This window comes from Salvelinus alpinus, chromosome 26 (assembly GCF_045679555.1).
Source record: "Salvelinus alpinus chromosome 26, SLU_Salpinus.1, whole genome shotgun sequence".
Lineage (NCBI taxonomy): Eukaryota > Metazoa > Chordata > Actinopteri > Salmoniformes > Salmonidae > Salvelinus > Salvelinus alpinus.
Genome location: NC_092111.1, coordinates 26,419,001 through 26,437,466, shown reverse-complemented (window position 1 = coordinate 26,437,466; position 18,466 = coordinate 26,419,001). Strand labels below are relative to the sequence as shown.

The window sequence follows — 18,466 nt, the reverse complement described above, 5'->3', positions numbered from 1 at the left end:
GGTGTGGTGGTGACCTAGGAACATACAGACCATACAGATACTCTCTGTATGTTCCTAGGTGGTGACACAGATACCAGGTGAATGATTAACACTTTCATGGTTCTTTGCGTTCCACATTTTCCCCCATTACTATTTCGTTATTTCCAATATTTTTTTGCAATCCAACATCGCCCAGTTTGTTTATTATAGGCATATAATAAAATAAACTCAAACATGTTGTCCAAATAAGTGTATATTTTGTTATATATTTTGTTAAAATGAATTATGTGAAAAACCACAGCAATATCAGAAACTAATAATCAATAACAATCCAAATACGTAACTAATAATTGATTGGAAATGTATACAGTCCAACACGGCCGAGTGGAATATATATATTTTCATTTGGTTTTATTGATGAATAAACCAAAATTAGTAGTGTATGATGATATAGTAAGTAATACGTAATACGTAAGTAATACGATTATGTTTAGATAACACCAAAAACATAAAATATTTGTTTGGGTATAACTGACATTTTTTCGTTTTTTTCCCACAGATTATTGAAGATACAGAGCCATAATCAATATGGGAATATATATTGATCTAAAACCTAGAACAATCCCATGGAAGCCTGCTCCTGATCATTTGCTCCTGCAGGTGGCAGTAGTCTTTCATGATTCGCTGAGTTTTCTGACTGACAGCACTGTTCCAGTAATGAGTGGCGTTGTTAGGCCTAGCGTCCAGTTTCAAAGACAGTAAATTAAGGACTAAACCAGAACACAGTGTGAACATGATGGGGAGTGTGACCCACTCTGCTTCTGGAAATGGCAGGTGTATATAAAGCCTTGTCAAGTCTAAATCCAGAGTGAAAGGGAGGGTAATACAATATGCACACCCATACAATGTCTCTCCATTAAATGGCTTAAACATATTTGTTATACTTTTTATTTTTAGTTAACTAGGCAAGTCAGTTAAGTATTTCTTTGAATGCAAATTCATAAATCAATCATCATGAAGGGGGGCTGGTGTGTCAACAGACAGTCTATAGACAGTCTGGTTATAGTCTGAGTCAAAACTCATATTGGGTGTCTATCAATTAGGTTACAGGTCAGATTGAAACCCAGTCTGGAAGGTCACTCTGGGGCCACATTAAATCCACTTGTGTGTGTTCAGAAAGACATCAATACGGCTGTCCTACAATGAAATATAGAAAAATGACTATAACGAAATGTGAAATATTAGTTTGTCAGCCTTGGCGTGATAGATAGCTTGATTACGTGTTACACATTGACCCACGTGCCTGGCTCTGGTTGTGTTCGTAAATTCAGAGTGTGCTCAGATTCAGAGCTACACTGGACGCTCTGGCTGTGGTGTAGGGTTGATCCGAGCGTTCTGACATCACAACGGCAGTCAAGCACCAAGCTAACGTTGGCTAGCTTATTAGCTACTTCCAGACACATATGAGAGAATACCTCACTCTGACCATTTTACCCACCCTAGAAGAGCTGGTTAGGCTGTTTTCATGACATCCATATTTAACCTTTATTTAACTAGGCTAGTCAGTTAATAACACATTCTTATTTACAAATGACGGCCTAGAAACAGTGGGTTAACTGCCTTGTTCAGTTTTTGTCGACGTTTACTGACAACGGCCATATTCAACTGGTGTTGAGCATTTGTAAATTCATTCGTTATTCTGCGCTCTGGCACACTCAGACGAGAGCGCTCTGAAATCGAAGTAGATAGCCAGAGCGAATTTACGAACGCACCCTCTGTTTACACTTCTACGTGCTCTTTCTACGGCTTGACGTCACAGAGGACCCCACCTACCGCGAGCATGTGAGTGCACAAGATTGCAGGAGCGAAGTGGGGAACCTGCAAGCTTCTGGATCAAATAAGAATAGCAGAAACAGCATATAGCGTGAGGATGGAGCAAGCAGATCAAGGTAAGGTATTTGTTACAGCATGCAAAATGACAGTACTATTACTGACAACCATTTTAAAACTCTGTTTAGTTTGTTTCTAACTAAAGTTAGCTAGCTGTAGGCTAATCAGAGCATATGCTAACTAACTCAAGTTCAGCCTTCTGCAGAAGCTTTAACATTTTTTAATGTAAAACAAAGAATGTTCTAGTCTTCGATATACCCAGAGACAATAATATGCAAGCCATTCATCTCAAACCACACAAGTTAAACAAGATAGTCAAACATTGTACAATGTTCCTGTTCTTTGAATGTGGGAGGAAAAACAATACAGAGAAGACAAGGAAGTTGGTCTAGTCCTCGAATTTAAAACCCAACCTCAATTGTTAGCGTTACTTTGTTGCACGCGTTTGAAAGAACGTTGAATGAGTCATAATATTGTTTCAAGTATTACATTTATGCGTTTTGCTGTTATTTTCACTGAAGTGGGTTGAAAATACAGTTTACCATATGTTTGCTGCAGGAACGCCCACACACCACACCTCGCTCTAGATGTGTCATACATTCCGTACTGTGTACAGATTGTTCTCCTTGATCATTCACGTGTATGCCTTTATTATCCATTGATAAGTTTACTGTATGTCTTTTGTTGTTTTAAAGGTTTGTGAACAACTTTTTTATCTCCGTTGTAGACAATGTCTCTGATGGCACAGTTGTCACAATTCAATTTTCACACTTTGAATGTACTATGTGTATGATGTCGTCGTGTTACGTTTATTTGATAGGCCTCATCACTAAAGTATACTAGGTTATGAACAGCCTTTAATTTGCACTGTTCTTGTGGTTAGTCTTGTGCTGTTGACAGAATGTTGTCTAGACTTATCGGCACTTTTTCAGTTTTCCTGCCATCTCGGAAATGGGTAAACACTTCATGTCTCTACAGGTCTAGCCTATGGTTTTACTCCCAGAATGATATACACCTTTCACAATAACAATCCAGGTAGTAACCTATGCCACTTGAGTGTCATTTTGAGGAGGAGCATCATTGGGAGAATCTGAATTGCATACGCCTCACCACCTCCTCAAAAACCATTGGATGAGAAAACCAGAGGTCCCTCCCCTCTGACCTTCTCCTCCAATGGGTTTTGAGAAGGAGGTGAGGAGTATGCAATGAGATTCTCCCACTGTCTACATCTACTCTCCAGTCTCCTATGACCCCTCTGACCACTTCCCTGTTCTCTTCCCTCCCTCCCCTCAGTTTCCCATTCTGTCCAACATCCCTCTTGGGAGGTGATTCGAATGCAGGGCCAGACAGGTAGCAGGTGAATGCATCTTTCCTGGCTTTGATTACTCCCTTTCCTCTTTTGCTGGGCAGCCATCTGCCTTGTGCCTCCCTCTCCTCCCTCCTCTCTGTTCATGTCTGCTTGCCCACTTCTCACGTCTCACTGCAGCTGGTATTCAGGCCAGGGAGCAGCGTGTTGTTTAAACAACAGATTGCAGGATGATGCCAGAGACACACTGTGTCTTGTTTGTGTACTTTGCAGGAGGGGCTGCCAGGTAGGAAGGCCTCTGTGACCTGCTTGTCTTTTTCTTTTATATAGATTACATTTTAGTCACCTGTCATGAGCAGGATCAGCATCCTTCGGCACATAGTGATGCTGTTTCCTGAAGTCCATCTGCTTGTTCTGTAATATGTCTTGAGGTTCAGAAACCTGCCCCCCCCCCCACACACACACACAAAAAACTAACTTTGATACCTTTTGTATATTCGTGCTCATCACGCCCTACACCCAAACAAGGGCACTGCGTTCATCCACCTCTGGCCTGCTCGCCTCCCTACCACTGAGGAAGTACAGTTCCCGCTCAGCCCAGTCAAAACTGTTCGCTGCTCTGGCCCCCCAATGGTGGAACAAACTCCCTCACGACGCCAGGACAGCGGAGTCAATCACCACCTTCCGGAGACACCTGAAACCCCACCTCTTTAAGGAATACCTAGGATAGGATAAAGTAATCCTTCTCACCCCCCCCCCCCCCTTAAAAGATTTAGATGCACTATTGTAAAGTGGCTGTTCCACTGGATGTCATAAGGTGAATGCACCAATTTGTAAGTCGCTCTGGATAAGAGCGTCTGCTAAATGACTTAAATGTAAATGTAAATGTAAAAGCAGACCTGGCATTCAATACAGAAGGCAGTGTTGTTCACATGCCAGCAAATATGACCCCTTCTTTTATTACCTTTTTAATTCAAAATAGTTAGTCCCAGTGTACACTGGATATGAAACAGCTCTGTTGCCAAGACTTTCATCAGGGTGACTCATGATGGGACAACCAGTCAATGGTTTTCTTCTTGTCAGGCAGCTGTCATGGTAACAGAGTGAGATGTACAGTTTGTTTTTAGTGCTTTAGGTAAAAGCAGTAGGAGAGCCTGTGTCTGACTTCACATTCATCTGGAGCCTAATTGACCAATATCAGCCAAACATTATGCCTAAACAGATGAAAGAGCACATTTATGGGCTTTTTAAGACTCCTTTTTGAGAATTATAGAGTCTTTTGCAGGTCTCTATCTTTCATCAGAATTTAAGGTAACCTTAATGACAAAGGCCTGAAAATGAACTGTTTTACCAGGGGGGGAAATGCCTTTTATTGTAGGGTTTACTGGTGTTACTTAAGGAATGGCTCCAGTTCAGTAAACATATACACTACAGGTGAAAAGTTTTAGAACACCTACTCATTTGAGGGTTTTTCTTTATTTTTACTATTTTCTACATTGTAGAATAATAGTCAACACTTCAAAACTATGAAATAACACATATGGAATCATGTAGTTACCAAAAAGTGTAAACCAAACCCAAATATATTTTATATGTGAGATTCTTCAAATAGCCACCCTTTGCCTTGATGACAGCTTTGCACACTCTTGGCATTCTCTCAACCAACTTCATGAGGTAGTCACCTGGAATGCATTTCAATTAACAGGTGTGCCTTGTTAATTTGTGGAATTAATTTTCTTCTTAATGTGTTTGAGACAATCAGTTGTGTTGTGACAAGGTGGGGGGGGGGGGGGGGGGGTATACAGAAGCTAGCCCTATTTGGTAAAAGACAAAGTCCATATTATGGCAAGAACAGCTCAAATAAGCAAAGAGAAATGACAGTCCATTACTTTAAGACATGAAGGTCAGTCAATACTGAAATTGTCAAGAACTTTGAAAGTTTCTTCAAGTGCAGTCGCAAAAACCATCAAGCGCTATGATGAAACTGGCTCTCATGAGGATCGCCACAGGAAAGGAAGACCCAGAGTTACCTCTGCTGCAGAGGATAAGTTCATTAGAGTTACCAGCCTCAGAAATTGTAGCCTAAATAAGTGCTTCACAGAGTTCAAGTAACAGACATCTCAACATCAACTGTTCAGAGGAGACTGTGTGAATCAGGCCTTCATGGTTGAATTGCTGCAAAGAAACCACTACTAAAGGACACCAATAATAAGAAGAGACTTGATTGGTACCAAGAAACCTGAGCATCGGACATTAGACCGGAGGAAATTTGTCCTTTGGTTTGATGAGTCCAAATTGGAGATTTTTGGTTCTAACCGCCGTGTCTTTGTGAGACGCGGTGTGGGTGAACGGATGATCTCCGCATGTGTATTTCCCACCGTAAAGCATGGCACCCCCACACCGTCTGTGGTTTATTTAGAATTCAAGGCACCACAGAATTCTACCACAGCATTCTGCAACAATGCGCCATCCCATCTGGTTTGGGCTTAGTGGGACTATAATTTGTTTTTCAACAGGACAATGAACCAACACACCTCCAGGCTGTGTAAGGGCTATTTTACCAAGAAGGAGAGTGATGGAGTGCTGCATCAGATGACCTGGCCTCCACAATCCCCCAATCTCAACCAAATTGAGATGGTTTGGGATGAGTTGAACCGCAGAGTGAAGGAAAAGCAGCAAACATGTGCTTAGCATATGTGGGAACTCCTTCAAGACTGTTGGAAAAGCATTCCAGGTGAAGCTGAATGAGAGAATGCCAAGAGTGCAAGGGGTGGCTATTTGAAGAATCTCAAATTATAAAACATGTTCTGATTTGTTTAATACTTTTTTTGGTTACTACATGATTCCATATGTGTTATTTCATAGTTTTGATGTCTTCACTATTATTCTAAAATGTAGAAAATAATAAAAAATTAAGAAAAACCCTTGAATGAGTAGGTGTTCTAGCTTTTTTTAATGTACTTCTTTGCCTCTTTGTTTAATTGAGCTGAGTTGAAACAAACACCCTTTTCTTCCTCTTCTCTGTTTCATAGTTGCCATAGGTAAGTAACCAACTGTATTCGCTCAGGGGTCCGTTTTTGCTCTTGGGTCCATTTGTTGGTACAGTGCCTGGGGAATGTCTTTCTGCACAAAATGGGGCCCAGATATATGTCTTTACTTTAGCGAGCCTTATGCTGTGATTTAACGTATTTGTGGAGACATTGTACATTGTGTGAGCTGCAGTTTACCTCAAAAGTAGGCTACGACCTCACTAGTGGGATGTGAAAGGGCCAATGAGATGTTTATTTTTCACGATATGACTGATAGTGTGAATGTGGAGCAGATGTAAGAAGAATCCTGGGCCCATGTCAAGTTTATTTGTCATGTGCAAAGGGTACACAGTAGAGGGCTGCGGGTCTAAACGGAGATCACTGCGGCGCGGTCGTTCATACAGACAACGTTGGAAATGGTCGTCTTTCTGCTTTGTATGTGTTAGCCTAGGTTTACCTATTGTATTAAAAGCACCTCTGTCACTTTATACATGAACTCTAGAATTCGCTGCTTTAAATTCAGTAGCCTACCTCTCCTCTCCTAGTTAAGCATGCAAGAGTATGTGTGGTCTCAATGATGTAGAGTACTCTCTGGTAATTGAATCTATTTCTTCTGTTATTTTAGCGCTTTTAATATTGCATGTAGGGCGCAACATTGCTGGGACCATGGCTAGCAAGTGAGCTGTGTCACATGGGCTACGCCTAAATAACATTGGGACTGTGGTTGGGTTCATCACCAGTTCTTGCTGATGCGAGTAGGAGTCGGACAGAAAGCCAGCAGGAGCGGGCGGGTACGGAATGAAAAGCTGCAGCAGCAGAGCGGGATGAAGAAATCAGTCCCGCGCAGACCTCTAGTACACAGTACAATGAAATGCTTGCAGGTTCACCTTGCAACAATGCGGTATAATAGGTATATAAGAACAGGCATAGCAGCTTCATTGCTGTCTCAATGATCATAGTCATATACCTACTGTTTATTTCATGTAAGGCTGGAAATCTCTGAGTCTTTATTACTCAGACAATTAATTAAGATGTGGTTATCAAATGAATGCAAATTATGTTTATAGCTTTTGAAAACCTTAATTTATCTATGGGCTTTGGTAACACATCCCAGATATTTCAATCAGACATTATTCTAAACTTTTGTTGGCAAACAAAATATTTCCTATTGATCTCCTTTCATAATGTAGCATTAACCACAAGCTAGCTCTACATTGGAATGGTGTGAACTGAGGAAATACTCAACTTTTCTCCTTCCTGTATGCTTCAAAACATGTTTTTCTCTGAGATGCGGCCTAACCTAATGATAGTAATTACTGTAAGACCAAGGTCATGGCAAAGTTACTCTAATTAGATTTCAGTAAGACACAACTGGCTCCATTGAGAGATCTGGCTATTGTAGGAAGTCTTTCAGAATCTGAGGCAGCAACATCCACACCCACCAGCCAAGACTGAGACTCCACTGACTGACACTGATATCTCTTCCTATAAGACCTGGTCAAAATATCAAGGAGCAGACAGTTGTCATGTAGACATAACTGCCAAAATAAAGGAAACCCCAACATAGTGTCTTAATAGGGTGTTAGGCCAACAAGTCCGCCAGAACAGCTTCTAAGCGCCTTGGCATAGATTCTGCAAGTATCTGGAACTCTATTGGAAGGATGTGACACCCTTCTTCCACGAGAAATTCCATCATTTGATGTTTTGTTGATGGTGGTGGAAAAACTCTTTCTCAGGCGCCGCTCCAGAATCTCCCATAAGTGTTCAATTGGGTGGATATATGAGACACACGCACAGACTCCTTAAACCCTCTACGCTCCTTTGAGACCCATTCTTCTAGCCATGGTAGCCAAAATAATGGGCAACTGGGCATTTTTATATGACGATAAGCATGATGGGACGTTAATTGCTTAATTAACTCAGTAACCACACCTGTCTGGAAGCACCTACTTTCAATATACTTTGTATCCCTCATTTACTCAACTATTTTTCCATTATTTAGGCAGTTAATCTACCTGTAGATTAGGGCTGGGCGGTACCTTATTTTACGATATACCGGTATTGATGCATGGACTGGTTTGGGTTTTTACTTAACGTTCTACAATGTTTGAATGTTTTTAGTTTCTTAAATGTAATGTCCATTTTTATAGTTTACTTAAGTCATCTCTCTCTTTCCATGCCGCTTTCCACAAAGACCTAGCTCCGCCCCCTGTGACTCAAGGAGCACATTTGTTGTTCCTCGACCACGAGACACTTGCGTTCAGTCTGCATGCTCAATGTAGCTCATGCAACAATGTTAATGACAACAATGCTGTTTTCACTTTGCTTTTTAATATAAATCCACTAGCGTTCTATAATTACACTTTGGTTGTGTTTCGTACATCTGCAAACAACTAGTTTGTCTTTTCTTAGTAAGTTGGGCCTAAGTCTTGTTAGCACCTAATGCTAATCGCTTGTTAGCTGGCTAGCTAGCTAATAAATGTACTGAGTCAAAGTAATTACCTATACAGCCTAATAAAACCAGTGATGGTGTAGACTTAAATCAGTTTGCAACAGTATCTTCTAAAGCAAAGAGGAATGTATGAATATGTTAGCTACATGAAGTAGCTAAGAGAGAACATTTAATGTAGCCAAAGATTATAGGGTCCCCTAGGAAACACTTGTCAACACTTTGGTTACTACCCAGTCACAATAACTCCTCCCTGGCATTTCATTCATTGTCATTTCAAACAACAAAGTGCACACTATCTTATTTTTTAAATATTTTTTTCTCCCCTTTTTCGTGGTATCCAATTGATAGTTAGTCTTGTCCCATCGCTGCAACTCCCGTACGGACTCGAGAGAGGCGAAGGTTGAGAGCTGTGCGTCCTCAGAAACACAACCCAGCCAAGCCACACTGCTTCTTGACACAATGCCCGCTTAACCCGGAAGCCAGCCGCAACAATGTGTCAGAGGAAACACCGTACACTTGGGGACCGTGTCAGCGTGCATGCGCCCGGCCCGCCACAGGAGTTGCTAGAGCGCGATGGTACAAGTACATCCCGGCCGGCCAAACCCTCCCCTAACCCGGACGACACTGGGCCAATTGTGTGCCGTCCCATGGGTCTCCCGGTCGCAGCGGGCTGAGACAGAGCCTGGACTCGAACCAGGATCTCTAGTGGCATTGTGATGCAGTGCCTTAGACCACTGCGCCTCTCGGGAGGCCCCACACTATTATCTTGTATTTCCATGATTGCAACAGTTTATCCAAGTGTTTAGATCAAAATCGCAAGTCAAATTTGCAACATTTGGTTAATAATAAGGCCTAGAATTTTTGCCTATATCCTGCAGCCCTATGTGGCAGTGTGGAAAAGATCGCAAATGAGTGCAGGAAATGCAGAAATGTATAAAAATGCAGATATTTTGGGGGGTTGACGTTTAATTGAACAGTATAAAACAGTCAGAATGGAGAGAGACCCATTGAAATCACTTAGAATGTATGTGTTGCCAGCCTAGGGTCACGCACTACTCATTAAGCAAATGTTTTACTTGTATTATTCAAAAACATAAAATACCATCATACTGTCAAAAATCTGAAAAATACAGTGAAATGGTATTTGGGCCATATTGTTCAGCCCTACTACCAAGCAGAAGATGGTGATACGCCTGACCAGACCGCAGGTAGCCTAGCGGTTAAGAGCGTTGGGCCAGTAACCGAAAGGTCTGGTTCAAATCCCCGACCCTAGGTGAAATATCTACCGACGTGCCCTTGAGCAAGGCGCTTAACCCTAATTGCTCCTGTAAGTCGCACTGGATAAGAGCATCTGCTAAATTACTAATGTAAAATGTAATAGGCCTATTGCTGTGGAGATAGTGGTTTATTTGAACTCCAGCTGAATATAAAACATAACAGGATAAGACTCTGTCAGATTCCATGTCAAGTCAGCTGTAATGGAATGTCCACTCCATACTTCTATCAGATTCCATGTCAAGTCAGCTGTAATGGAATGTCCACTCCATACTTCTATCAGATTCCATGTCAAGTCAGCTGTAATGGAACGTCCACTCCATACTTCTATCAGATTCCATGTCAAGTCAGCTGTAATGGAATGTCCACTCCATACTTCTATCAGATTCCATGTCAAGTCAGCTGTAATGGAATGTCCACTCCATACTTCTATCAGATTCCATGTCAAGTCAGCTGTAATGGAACGTCCACTCCATACTTCTATCAGATTCCATGTCAAGTCAGCTGTAATGGAATGTCCACTCCATACTTCTATCAGATTCCATGTCAAGTCAGCTGTAATGGAACGTCCACTCCATACTTCTATCAGATTCCATGTCAAGTCAGCTGTAATGGAACGTCCACTCCATACTTCTATCAGATTCCATGTCAAGTCAGCTGTAATGGAACGTCCACTCCATACTTCTATCCCAGAAGGGTTTGTGTATCTGTTGCTTTATTTTGACCCAACATCCTCCAAGTCCCGTGATACAAGACAAAGGCCTGTATATGAGAAGGATCACAGAAGGAAAACCTGCAGTCTCCCATCTTTGCTCGTATGCTGCTGTTAACTTTGTTGCTATTCTTATGCCGCTAATGTTCTCCCCTTTGCAATCCCTAGCAACAGCACAGTGCTATAAACTCTTGATCGGAAACGTCCAGGGTGCAGTGTGACTCACAATTCATTACAGGTTGTATTTCTTTATGTGAATTAATTTATAGGGTCTATTTTTGTGAATTAATTACAATATCTATTACTTTATGTGAATTCATTACAGGGTCTATTTCTTTATGTGAGTTTTTCATCAGACTGTGTGATTTGGCTGAGCTGTCAACAGGCTGTAGGTGAGCCTGGGGGAGCACTAACATTACGCTGAGGGGAGAAACCTGGGCCTGGCTGTAAAAGTCAAACTGAATAACCCAGCTGGTTTTTGGGTTCAAGTGGAGAAAAATGTGGGATTCCTGCTCATAAGATCTTGAGGAAATCGGGACAAATGTAGAGCAAGGAACATCTCCACTGGAGAAGGACACGATTGCCATCTCTGAATGACATTATTGTTGTGAGAGCCTGAAAAATAAGCTGCAACAGTCTTCTAGCTCAGATTACACCACCAAAATATAGATTTGCTCTCTTTTATTATTGACGCCCATGGAAAGCTCCCCTCATATCCATGAAGTGCCTCAGTAGAACTCCCTCTCTAGTAGATCGTCATGGGCCTCCTATCATAACACTGTGGAAATCGCAGGCCTCCCCTCTCACATGGCACTGCTGGCTGTGTCCAGACCTGGACTGGAGACTTGAGTCATCCCCCAGTGTCCCATGGTCATGGGGTGATGCCCCCCTTTTTAGGTGTGGTTAAATCCTGGGCCTCTTCATCTCCACACTGTCTGGCTTCCATCCTGCCCCTAACTGACTGACTGACCAGCCACGGTTGGGCTGGGTCTGGGCTGGAAAGTCATCATCCATCCAGCCAGTGTCTCATGATTCCTGTTTGGGACCCTCAACCATGTGACACGGTGCGCAGGGAGTAGTCTACTGACAAGACGCTGTGGAGTATTAACAACTTAAAGGAGCATATTTCTGTCTGACCACAGTGTCCGTTGTTTGTGTTCAAACTCTGCTGCGCAGTGGTAAAATGGATGTCTGACACTGGTCCCGGTTTTGAGGGAATAAGAAAAACAGGAAGCTAAAGTAAGAGACAAACATTCGAAGAACAGTGGCACTCCTTCCTTTGCCTGTTTAAACCCTCGCTTTCATCAGTAGCCTATTTGGTTTATGGAGTTCTATGTGTAACTGGTAAGGTTAAAGTTGCCAGCTCGTGTTTCTTGAAATGAACATTTCAGGCAAAGAGATGGCTATCTGCTGTTTTGAATCATTATCCCCACTGAAAACAAATACTTAACTTGTAAACCTACACCTAAATGGAGAGGCAGGGTAAAATCACTGGGAAAGCCAGGGGGGGGGAAAAGCAATATTACAGCCAATGTGTTCTCATAATTGTGTTTGCTCTATAACCTGTTAGTGCATATGCCTTGACCCCGTGATGTATAGGGTTAAGGCCAAGACAATAAGAAGACTGTGGCAGAATAAATTCAACCACACCTTTTTTTCATTACATAACCGGGGAGCAACAAACAGTTACATGACCTACAGCATGGTCAAGCAAGTTAATGTTTCTGATATTTTCTGACTACTAAACAACTATTGATTTAGAACACCAGAGAGTTACCGCAAAGAATATAGGAGCTGGGTCCACTATTCCACCAACATTTCAACATCTTCAAATCACCTATGCTGAGTCTAATTCAGGGACAAATAAAAGATTCCAAAGACAATTTAGTCCAATCAACATAAGCTAAATATGTGGCTGTCCATGGTACTGATTTGTGTGTGTGTGTGTGAGAGACTCCCCTTACTTGTAGAGAAACGCCAATGCCATCCTCTGTTTCATGCTGCCGATCTGGTCTATGGCATACAGTACACGCTTTTAGTTTTTGTTGTCCTAGGCTACCTGGCTAAAATGCTTGCTCACTAGGCTAACTTCCTTTCATGGGCAACGATGTGCCAGCTAGTTAACGTTAACCTTCTACATCTAGCTACATATTGAACTTCCATCCTCTCAGGCAAGAGACACAATGTATGAATTTATGGTTGGATCAGAATCACCGTAATAATCATTGGCCAGTACGGTAATTGAATAAAAAGTCCAAATCTCTGTCCATGGCTAATTTAGGAAAGGGCCAATTTTAGCTAGCTGGATAACCACCGGAGGACAACAACACAATGAGATGCAACATTTTTGTTTTGTTTCTGTCAATGATGTTTGATGTGAAGCCAAATCCAAACTGGCTTCCCTTGAAACCTTTTTTCTTTTCTTTTTCTTTTCTTTTTTGTAACCCCGGACCATTCACAGTTTAGCTCAACGCTGAAGGGCTATATACTATTTTTTAATCAAGGGAGGCCAAATACTCGCTGGCTTCCTTTTGCGTTCAATGCTACAGGTGGCAACACTATCACACTCTTTTTGACCAGACAGCATCAGATAAGGCTACACATAGCGGAGACAGAGGGGCGCAGATTCACTCTCTCTGATGCTTTCTCTGGTGAGATACATTCAGCCTCCTTTGAATTGAAGGACAATTATGAAACACAGAAAATATAAATTGTTTAATGTTTTTTTTCTTGGTCATTTTTTTGGGGGGGGAAGTCTGGCTTCAAATCTGGCTTCAAATCAAATTGTATTGGTCACATACAGATGGTTAACTGATGTTAATGCGAGCGTAGCGAAATTATTGTGCTTCTAGTTCCGACCGTGCAGTAATATCTAACAAGTAATCTAACAATTTCACAACAACTACCTTATACACACAAGTGTAAAGGAATGAATAAAAATATATAAATATATGGATGAGCGATGGCCGTGCAGCATAGGCAAGATGCAGTAGATGGTATAGAGTACAGTATATACATATGAGATGAGTAATGTAGGGCATGTAAACATTATATAAAGTGGCATTGCTTAAAGTGACTAGTGATACATTTATTACATCCAATTTTTTATTATTAAAGTGGCTAGAGATTTGAGTCAGTATGTTGGCAGCAGCCACTCAATGTTAGTGATGGCTGTTTAACAGTCTGATGGCCTTGAGATAGAAGCTGTTTTTCAGTCTCGGTCCCAGCTTTGATGCACCTGTACTGACCTCGCCTTCTGGATGATAGCAGGGTGAACAGCCAGTGGCTTGGGTGGTTGTTGTCCTTGATCTTTTTGGCCTTCCTGTGACATCGGGTGGTGGAGATGTCCTGGAGGGCAGGTAGTTTGCCCCCGGAGATGCGTTGTGCAGACCTCACTACCCTCTGGAGAGCCTTACGGTTGTGGGCGGAGCACTTGCCGTACCAGGCGGTGATACAGCCCGACAGGATGCTCTCGATTGTGCATCTGTAGAAGTTTGAGTGTTTTTGGTGACAAGCCAAATTTCCTCACCCTCCTGAGGTTGAAGAGGCGCTGCTGCGCCGCCTTCACCGCGCTGTCTGTGTGGGTGGACCATTTCCGTTTGTGCGTGATGTGTACGCAGAGGAACTTAACTTTCCACCTTCTCCACTACTGTCCCGTCAATGTGGATAGGGGGGTGCTTCCTCTGCTGTTTCCTGAAGTCCACGATCATCTCCTTTGTTTGGTTGATGTTGAGTGTGAGGTTATTTTCCTGACACCACACTCCGAGGGCCCTCACCACCTCTCTGTAGGCCGTCTCGTCATTGTTGGTAATCAAGCCTACCACTGTAGTGTCGTCTGCAAACTTGATGATTGAGTTGGAGGCGTGCATGGCCACGCAGTCATGGGTGAACAGGGAGTACAGGAGAGGGCTGAGAACGCACCCTTGCGGGGCCCCAGTGTTGAGAATCAGCGGGGTGGAGCTGTTTCCTACCCTCACCACCTGGGGGCGGCCGGTCAGAAAGTCCAGGACCCAGTTGCACAGGGTGGGGTCGAGACCCAGGGTTTGGAGGGTACTATGGTGTTAAATGCTGAGCTGTTATCGATGAACAGCATTATTACATAGGTATTCCTCTTGTCCAGATGGGTTAGGGCAGTGTGCGATGTGATTGCGATTGTGTCGCCTGTGGACCTATTGGGGCGGTAAGCAAATTGGAGTGGATCTAGGGTGTGGGCTAGGGTGGAGGTGATATGATCCTTGACTAGTCTCTCAAAGCACTTCATGATGACGGAGTGGTACGGGGCGATAGTCGTTTAGCTCAGTTACCTTAGCTTTCTTGGGAACAGGAACAATGGTGGCCCTCTTGAAGCATGTGGGAACAGCAGACTGGGATAGGGATTGATTGAATATGTCCGTAAACACACCAGCCAGCTGGTCTGCGCATGCTCTGAGGACACGGCTAGGGATGCCGTCTGGGCCGGCAGACTTGCGAGGGTTAACACGTTTAAATGTTTTACTCGAGTTGGCTGCGGTGAAGGAGAGCCCGCAGGTTTTGCTAGCGGGCCGTGTCAGTGGCACTGTAATGTCCTCAAAGCGAGCAAAGAAGTTGTTTAGTTTGTCTGGGAGCAAGACGTCGGTGTCTGCGACGAAGCTGGTTTTCTTTTTGTAATCCATGATTGACTGTAGACCCTGCCACACATGTCTCGTGTCTGAGCCGTTGAATTGCGACTGTACTTTGTCTCTATACTGTCGCTTAGCTTGTTTGATTGCCTTGTGGAGGGAATAGTTACACTGTTTGTATTCAGTCATGTTTCTGGTCGCCTTGCCATGATTAAAAGCAGTGGTTCGCGCTTTCAGTTTTAATGTTTTTTTTTCAGAAAATGCTGCCATCAATCCACGGTTTCTGGTTAGGGAAGGTTTTAATAGTCTCCTTGGGTACAACATCACCGATGCACTTGCTAATATTCTCGCTCACCAAATCAGCGTATACATCAATGTTGTTGTCTGAGGCTATCCGGAACATGTCCCAGCCCACGTGATCTAAGCAATCTTGAAGCTTGGAATCAGATTGGTCGGACCAGCATTGAACAGACCTGAGCACGGGTGTTTCCTGTTTTAGTTTCTCTCTATAGGCTGGGAGAAACAAAATGGAGTCGTGGTCAGATTTGCTGAAAGGAGGGCGAGGGAGGGCTTTGTATGCGTTGTGGAAGTTAGAGTAGCAATGATCCAGAATGCTGCCAGCCCGGGTCACGCATTCAATATGCTGATAAAATTTAGGGAGCCTTGTTTTCAGATTAACTTTGTTAAAATCCCCAGCTACAATAAATGCAGCCTCAGGATATGTGGTTTCCAGTTTCATAGTCCAATGAAGTTCTTTCAGGGCCGTCGAGGTGTCTGCTTGGGGTGGGATATACACGGCTGTGATTATAATCGAAGAGAATTCTCTTGGTAGATAATGCGGTCGGCATTTGATTGTAAGGAATTCTAGGTCAGGTGAACAAAAGGACTTGAGTTCCTGTATGTTGTTATGATCACACCACGACTCGTTAATCATAAGGCATACACCCCCGCCCTTCTTCTTACCAGAGAGATGTTTGTTTCTGTTGGCGCGATGCGTGAAGAAACCGGGTGGCTGTACCGACTCTGATAACGTATCCCGAGTGAGCCATGTTTCCGTGAAACGGAGAATGTTACAATCTCTGATGTCTCTCTGGAAGGCAACCCTTGCTCGAATTTTGTCTACCTTGTTGTCAAGAGACTGGCATTCATGAATACACACCACTGTGGAGAAGTTGCATGGATTCAATAAGTTATTACTATCAATCTTCTAATATTAAAACAAATTGTAAAGTTCTACGTGTTGGCAAGGAAGTGTGACTACTCGACACAGATGTAGCTAGCTTCAGCTTCAAGTCATTTGTAATGAGTGACGGAGCCTGCTTTGTGCTCCCATATAGGAATTCCTAGGTATAACCAATCAAACTCCAATCAGACATCACTAGAGCGCATAGATTGTATTATCAACATTCAGATAAATTCAATTCAAGTTTATTTTATTTTATATAGCCCTTCGTACATCAGCTAATATCTCAAAGTGCTGTACAGAAACCCAGCCTAAAACCCCAAACAGCAAGCAATGCAGGTGTAGAAGCACGGCGGCTAGGAAAAACTCCCTAGAAAGGCCAAAAGCTAGGAAGAAACCTAGAGAGGAACCAGGCTATGAGGGGTGGCCAGTCCTCTTCTGGCTGTGCCGGGTGGAGATTATAACAGAACATGGCCAAGATGTTCAAAATGTTCATAAGTGACAAGCATGGTCAAATAATAAATCAGGAATAAATGTCAGTTGGCTTTTCATAGCCGATCATTAAGAGTTGAAAACAGCAGGTCTGGGACAGGTAGGGGTTCCATAACCGCAGGCAGAACAGTTGAAACTGGAATAGCAGCAAGGCCAGGTGGACTGGGGACAGCAAGGAGTCATCATGCCCGGTAGTCCTGACGTATGGTCCTAGGGCTCAGGTCCTCCGAGAGAGAGGAAGAAAGAGAGGAGAGAATTAGATAAATGAATAGCATATTACTTACTGGTACAAGTTATGCTGTGTTAGAATGAAATGTGCATTAATAATATCACACTTTCCCTTTAAGATGATGCGTGGCCGACTTTTACTTTGTATTTTTATATGTGTGAGTGTGTACTCTGTGACGCATTCTTTGGTAACAGGCCAACAAGAACCAGCCAGAAAGGCAAACATCCGGGACCTATAAACTCTTCACACCAACTTTGGAGAGAATGAGGAGGTGCCGAGGTTGGTGTGTGTGCCTGCTTGTCTGCACCTGCTTGCTCGCTTGTAAGGAACTTGGTGAATGGAAGTACTCACTGTAAGTCCTCATTGTAACCTGAATCTTTGTATCACAGCCTGGTTGCTAGGAAACACATGGCTCTTACAAAGACAAAAATGGACAAATCCAAGATTCCTATAACAATGGCAGAACCTTGCTCCATTCAATCCAAGGTCCTTCCTTCCTTACCACTCTACCGAGTGGGCGCAGCGGTCTAAGTCGTCACTACAGACCCTGGTTCGACCCCGGGCTGTATCACAACCGGCCGTGATCGGGAGTCCCATAGGGCGGCGCACAATGAGCCCAGTGTTTTCCGGGTTAGGGGAGGGTTTGGCCGGGGTGGCCGTCATTGTAAATAAGAATTTGTTCTTAACTGACTTGCCTCATTAAATAAAATGTAGACCTATACAGAAGTGGCTACGTACAGAACTTTAGTGTGACACAATACAAACACTGACCCTACTGCTGTTGAGCACCATGGGAAAAGAAAACTAAGGCTATTCTCTGAAACAGGCCTGTGTGAGTGAGCATTGGCCTGTACTGTACACCAGTGTAGGTGTCGTATAGGCTACCATTATCATGGACACATTTTAATATGCCTACGCTCACAAAAAGCACATCTATTGTGTCTGCAGTAGACACTAAACAGCACAGTTCGGCATTGGTAGACTACTACATACAGTACAGCAAGGCTCTCTCCACACGCTACAGCACAGCTCTGTGTTGGTACATACAGCTGCAGCTACCTGCTCTCTGTACGGTAAGTGTTGGTACATACAGCTGCAGCTACCTGCTCTCTGTACGGTAAGTGTTGGTACATACAGCTGCAGCTACCTGCTCTCTGTACGGTAAGTGTTGGTACATACAGCTGCAGCTACCCGCTCTCTGTACGGTAAGTGTTGGTACATACAGCTGCAGCTACCCGCTCTCTGTACGGTAAGTGTTGGTACATACAGCTGCAGCTACCCGCTCTCTGTACGGTAAGTGTTGGTACATACAGCTGCAGCT

The 18,466-nt window shown here is 43.2% G+C and overlaps 1 protein-coding gene across 7 annotated transcripts in view; it reads left to right on the top strand.

Moving 5' to 3' along the window:
* The first annotated feature begins 1,253 nt into the window (after positions 1 to 1,253).
* Positions 1,254 to 18,466, top strand: part of LOC139555073 (tumor protein D52-like) — a 29,521-nt gene continuing 12,308 nt past the window's right edge. For 6 of the 7 annotated variants that reach the window (XM_071368538.1, XM_071368533.1, XM_071368534.1 and 3 more), the window contains exon 1: positions 1,777 to 1,928. In XM_071368538.1, the coding sequence (XP_071224639.1) occupies positions 1,910 to 1,928 (19 nt within the window). In that variant the 5' untranslated portion in view covers positions 1,777 to 1,909. Of the gene's footprint in view, positions 1,929 to 18,466 lie in introns of all 7 variants that reach the window. The other variant, XM_071368535.1, reaches the window with a different exon arrangement.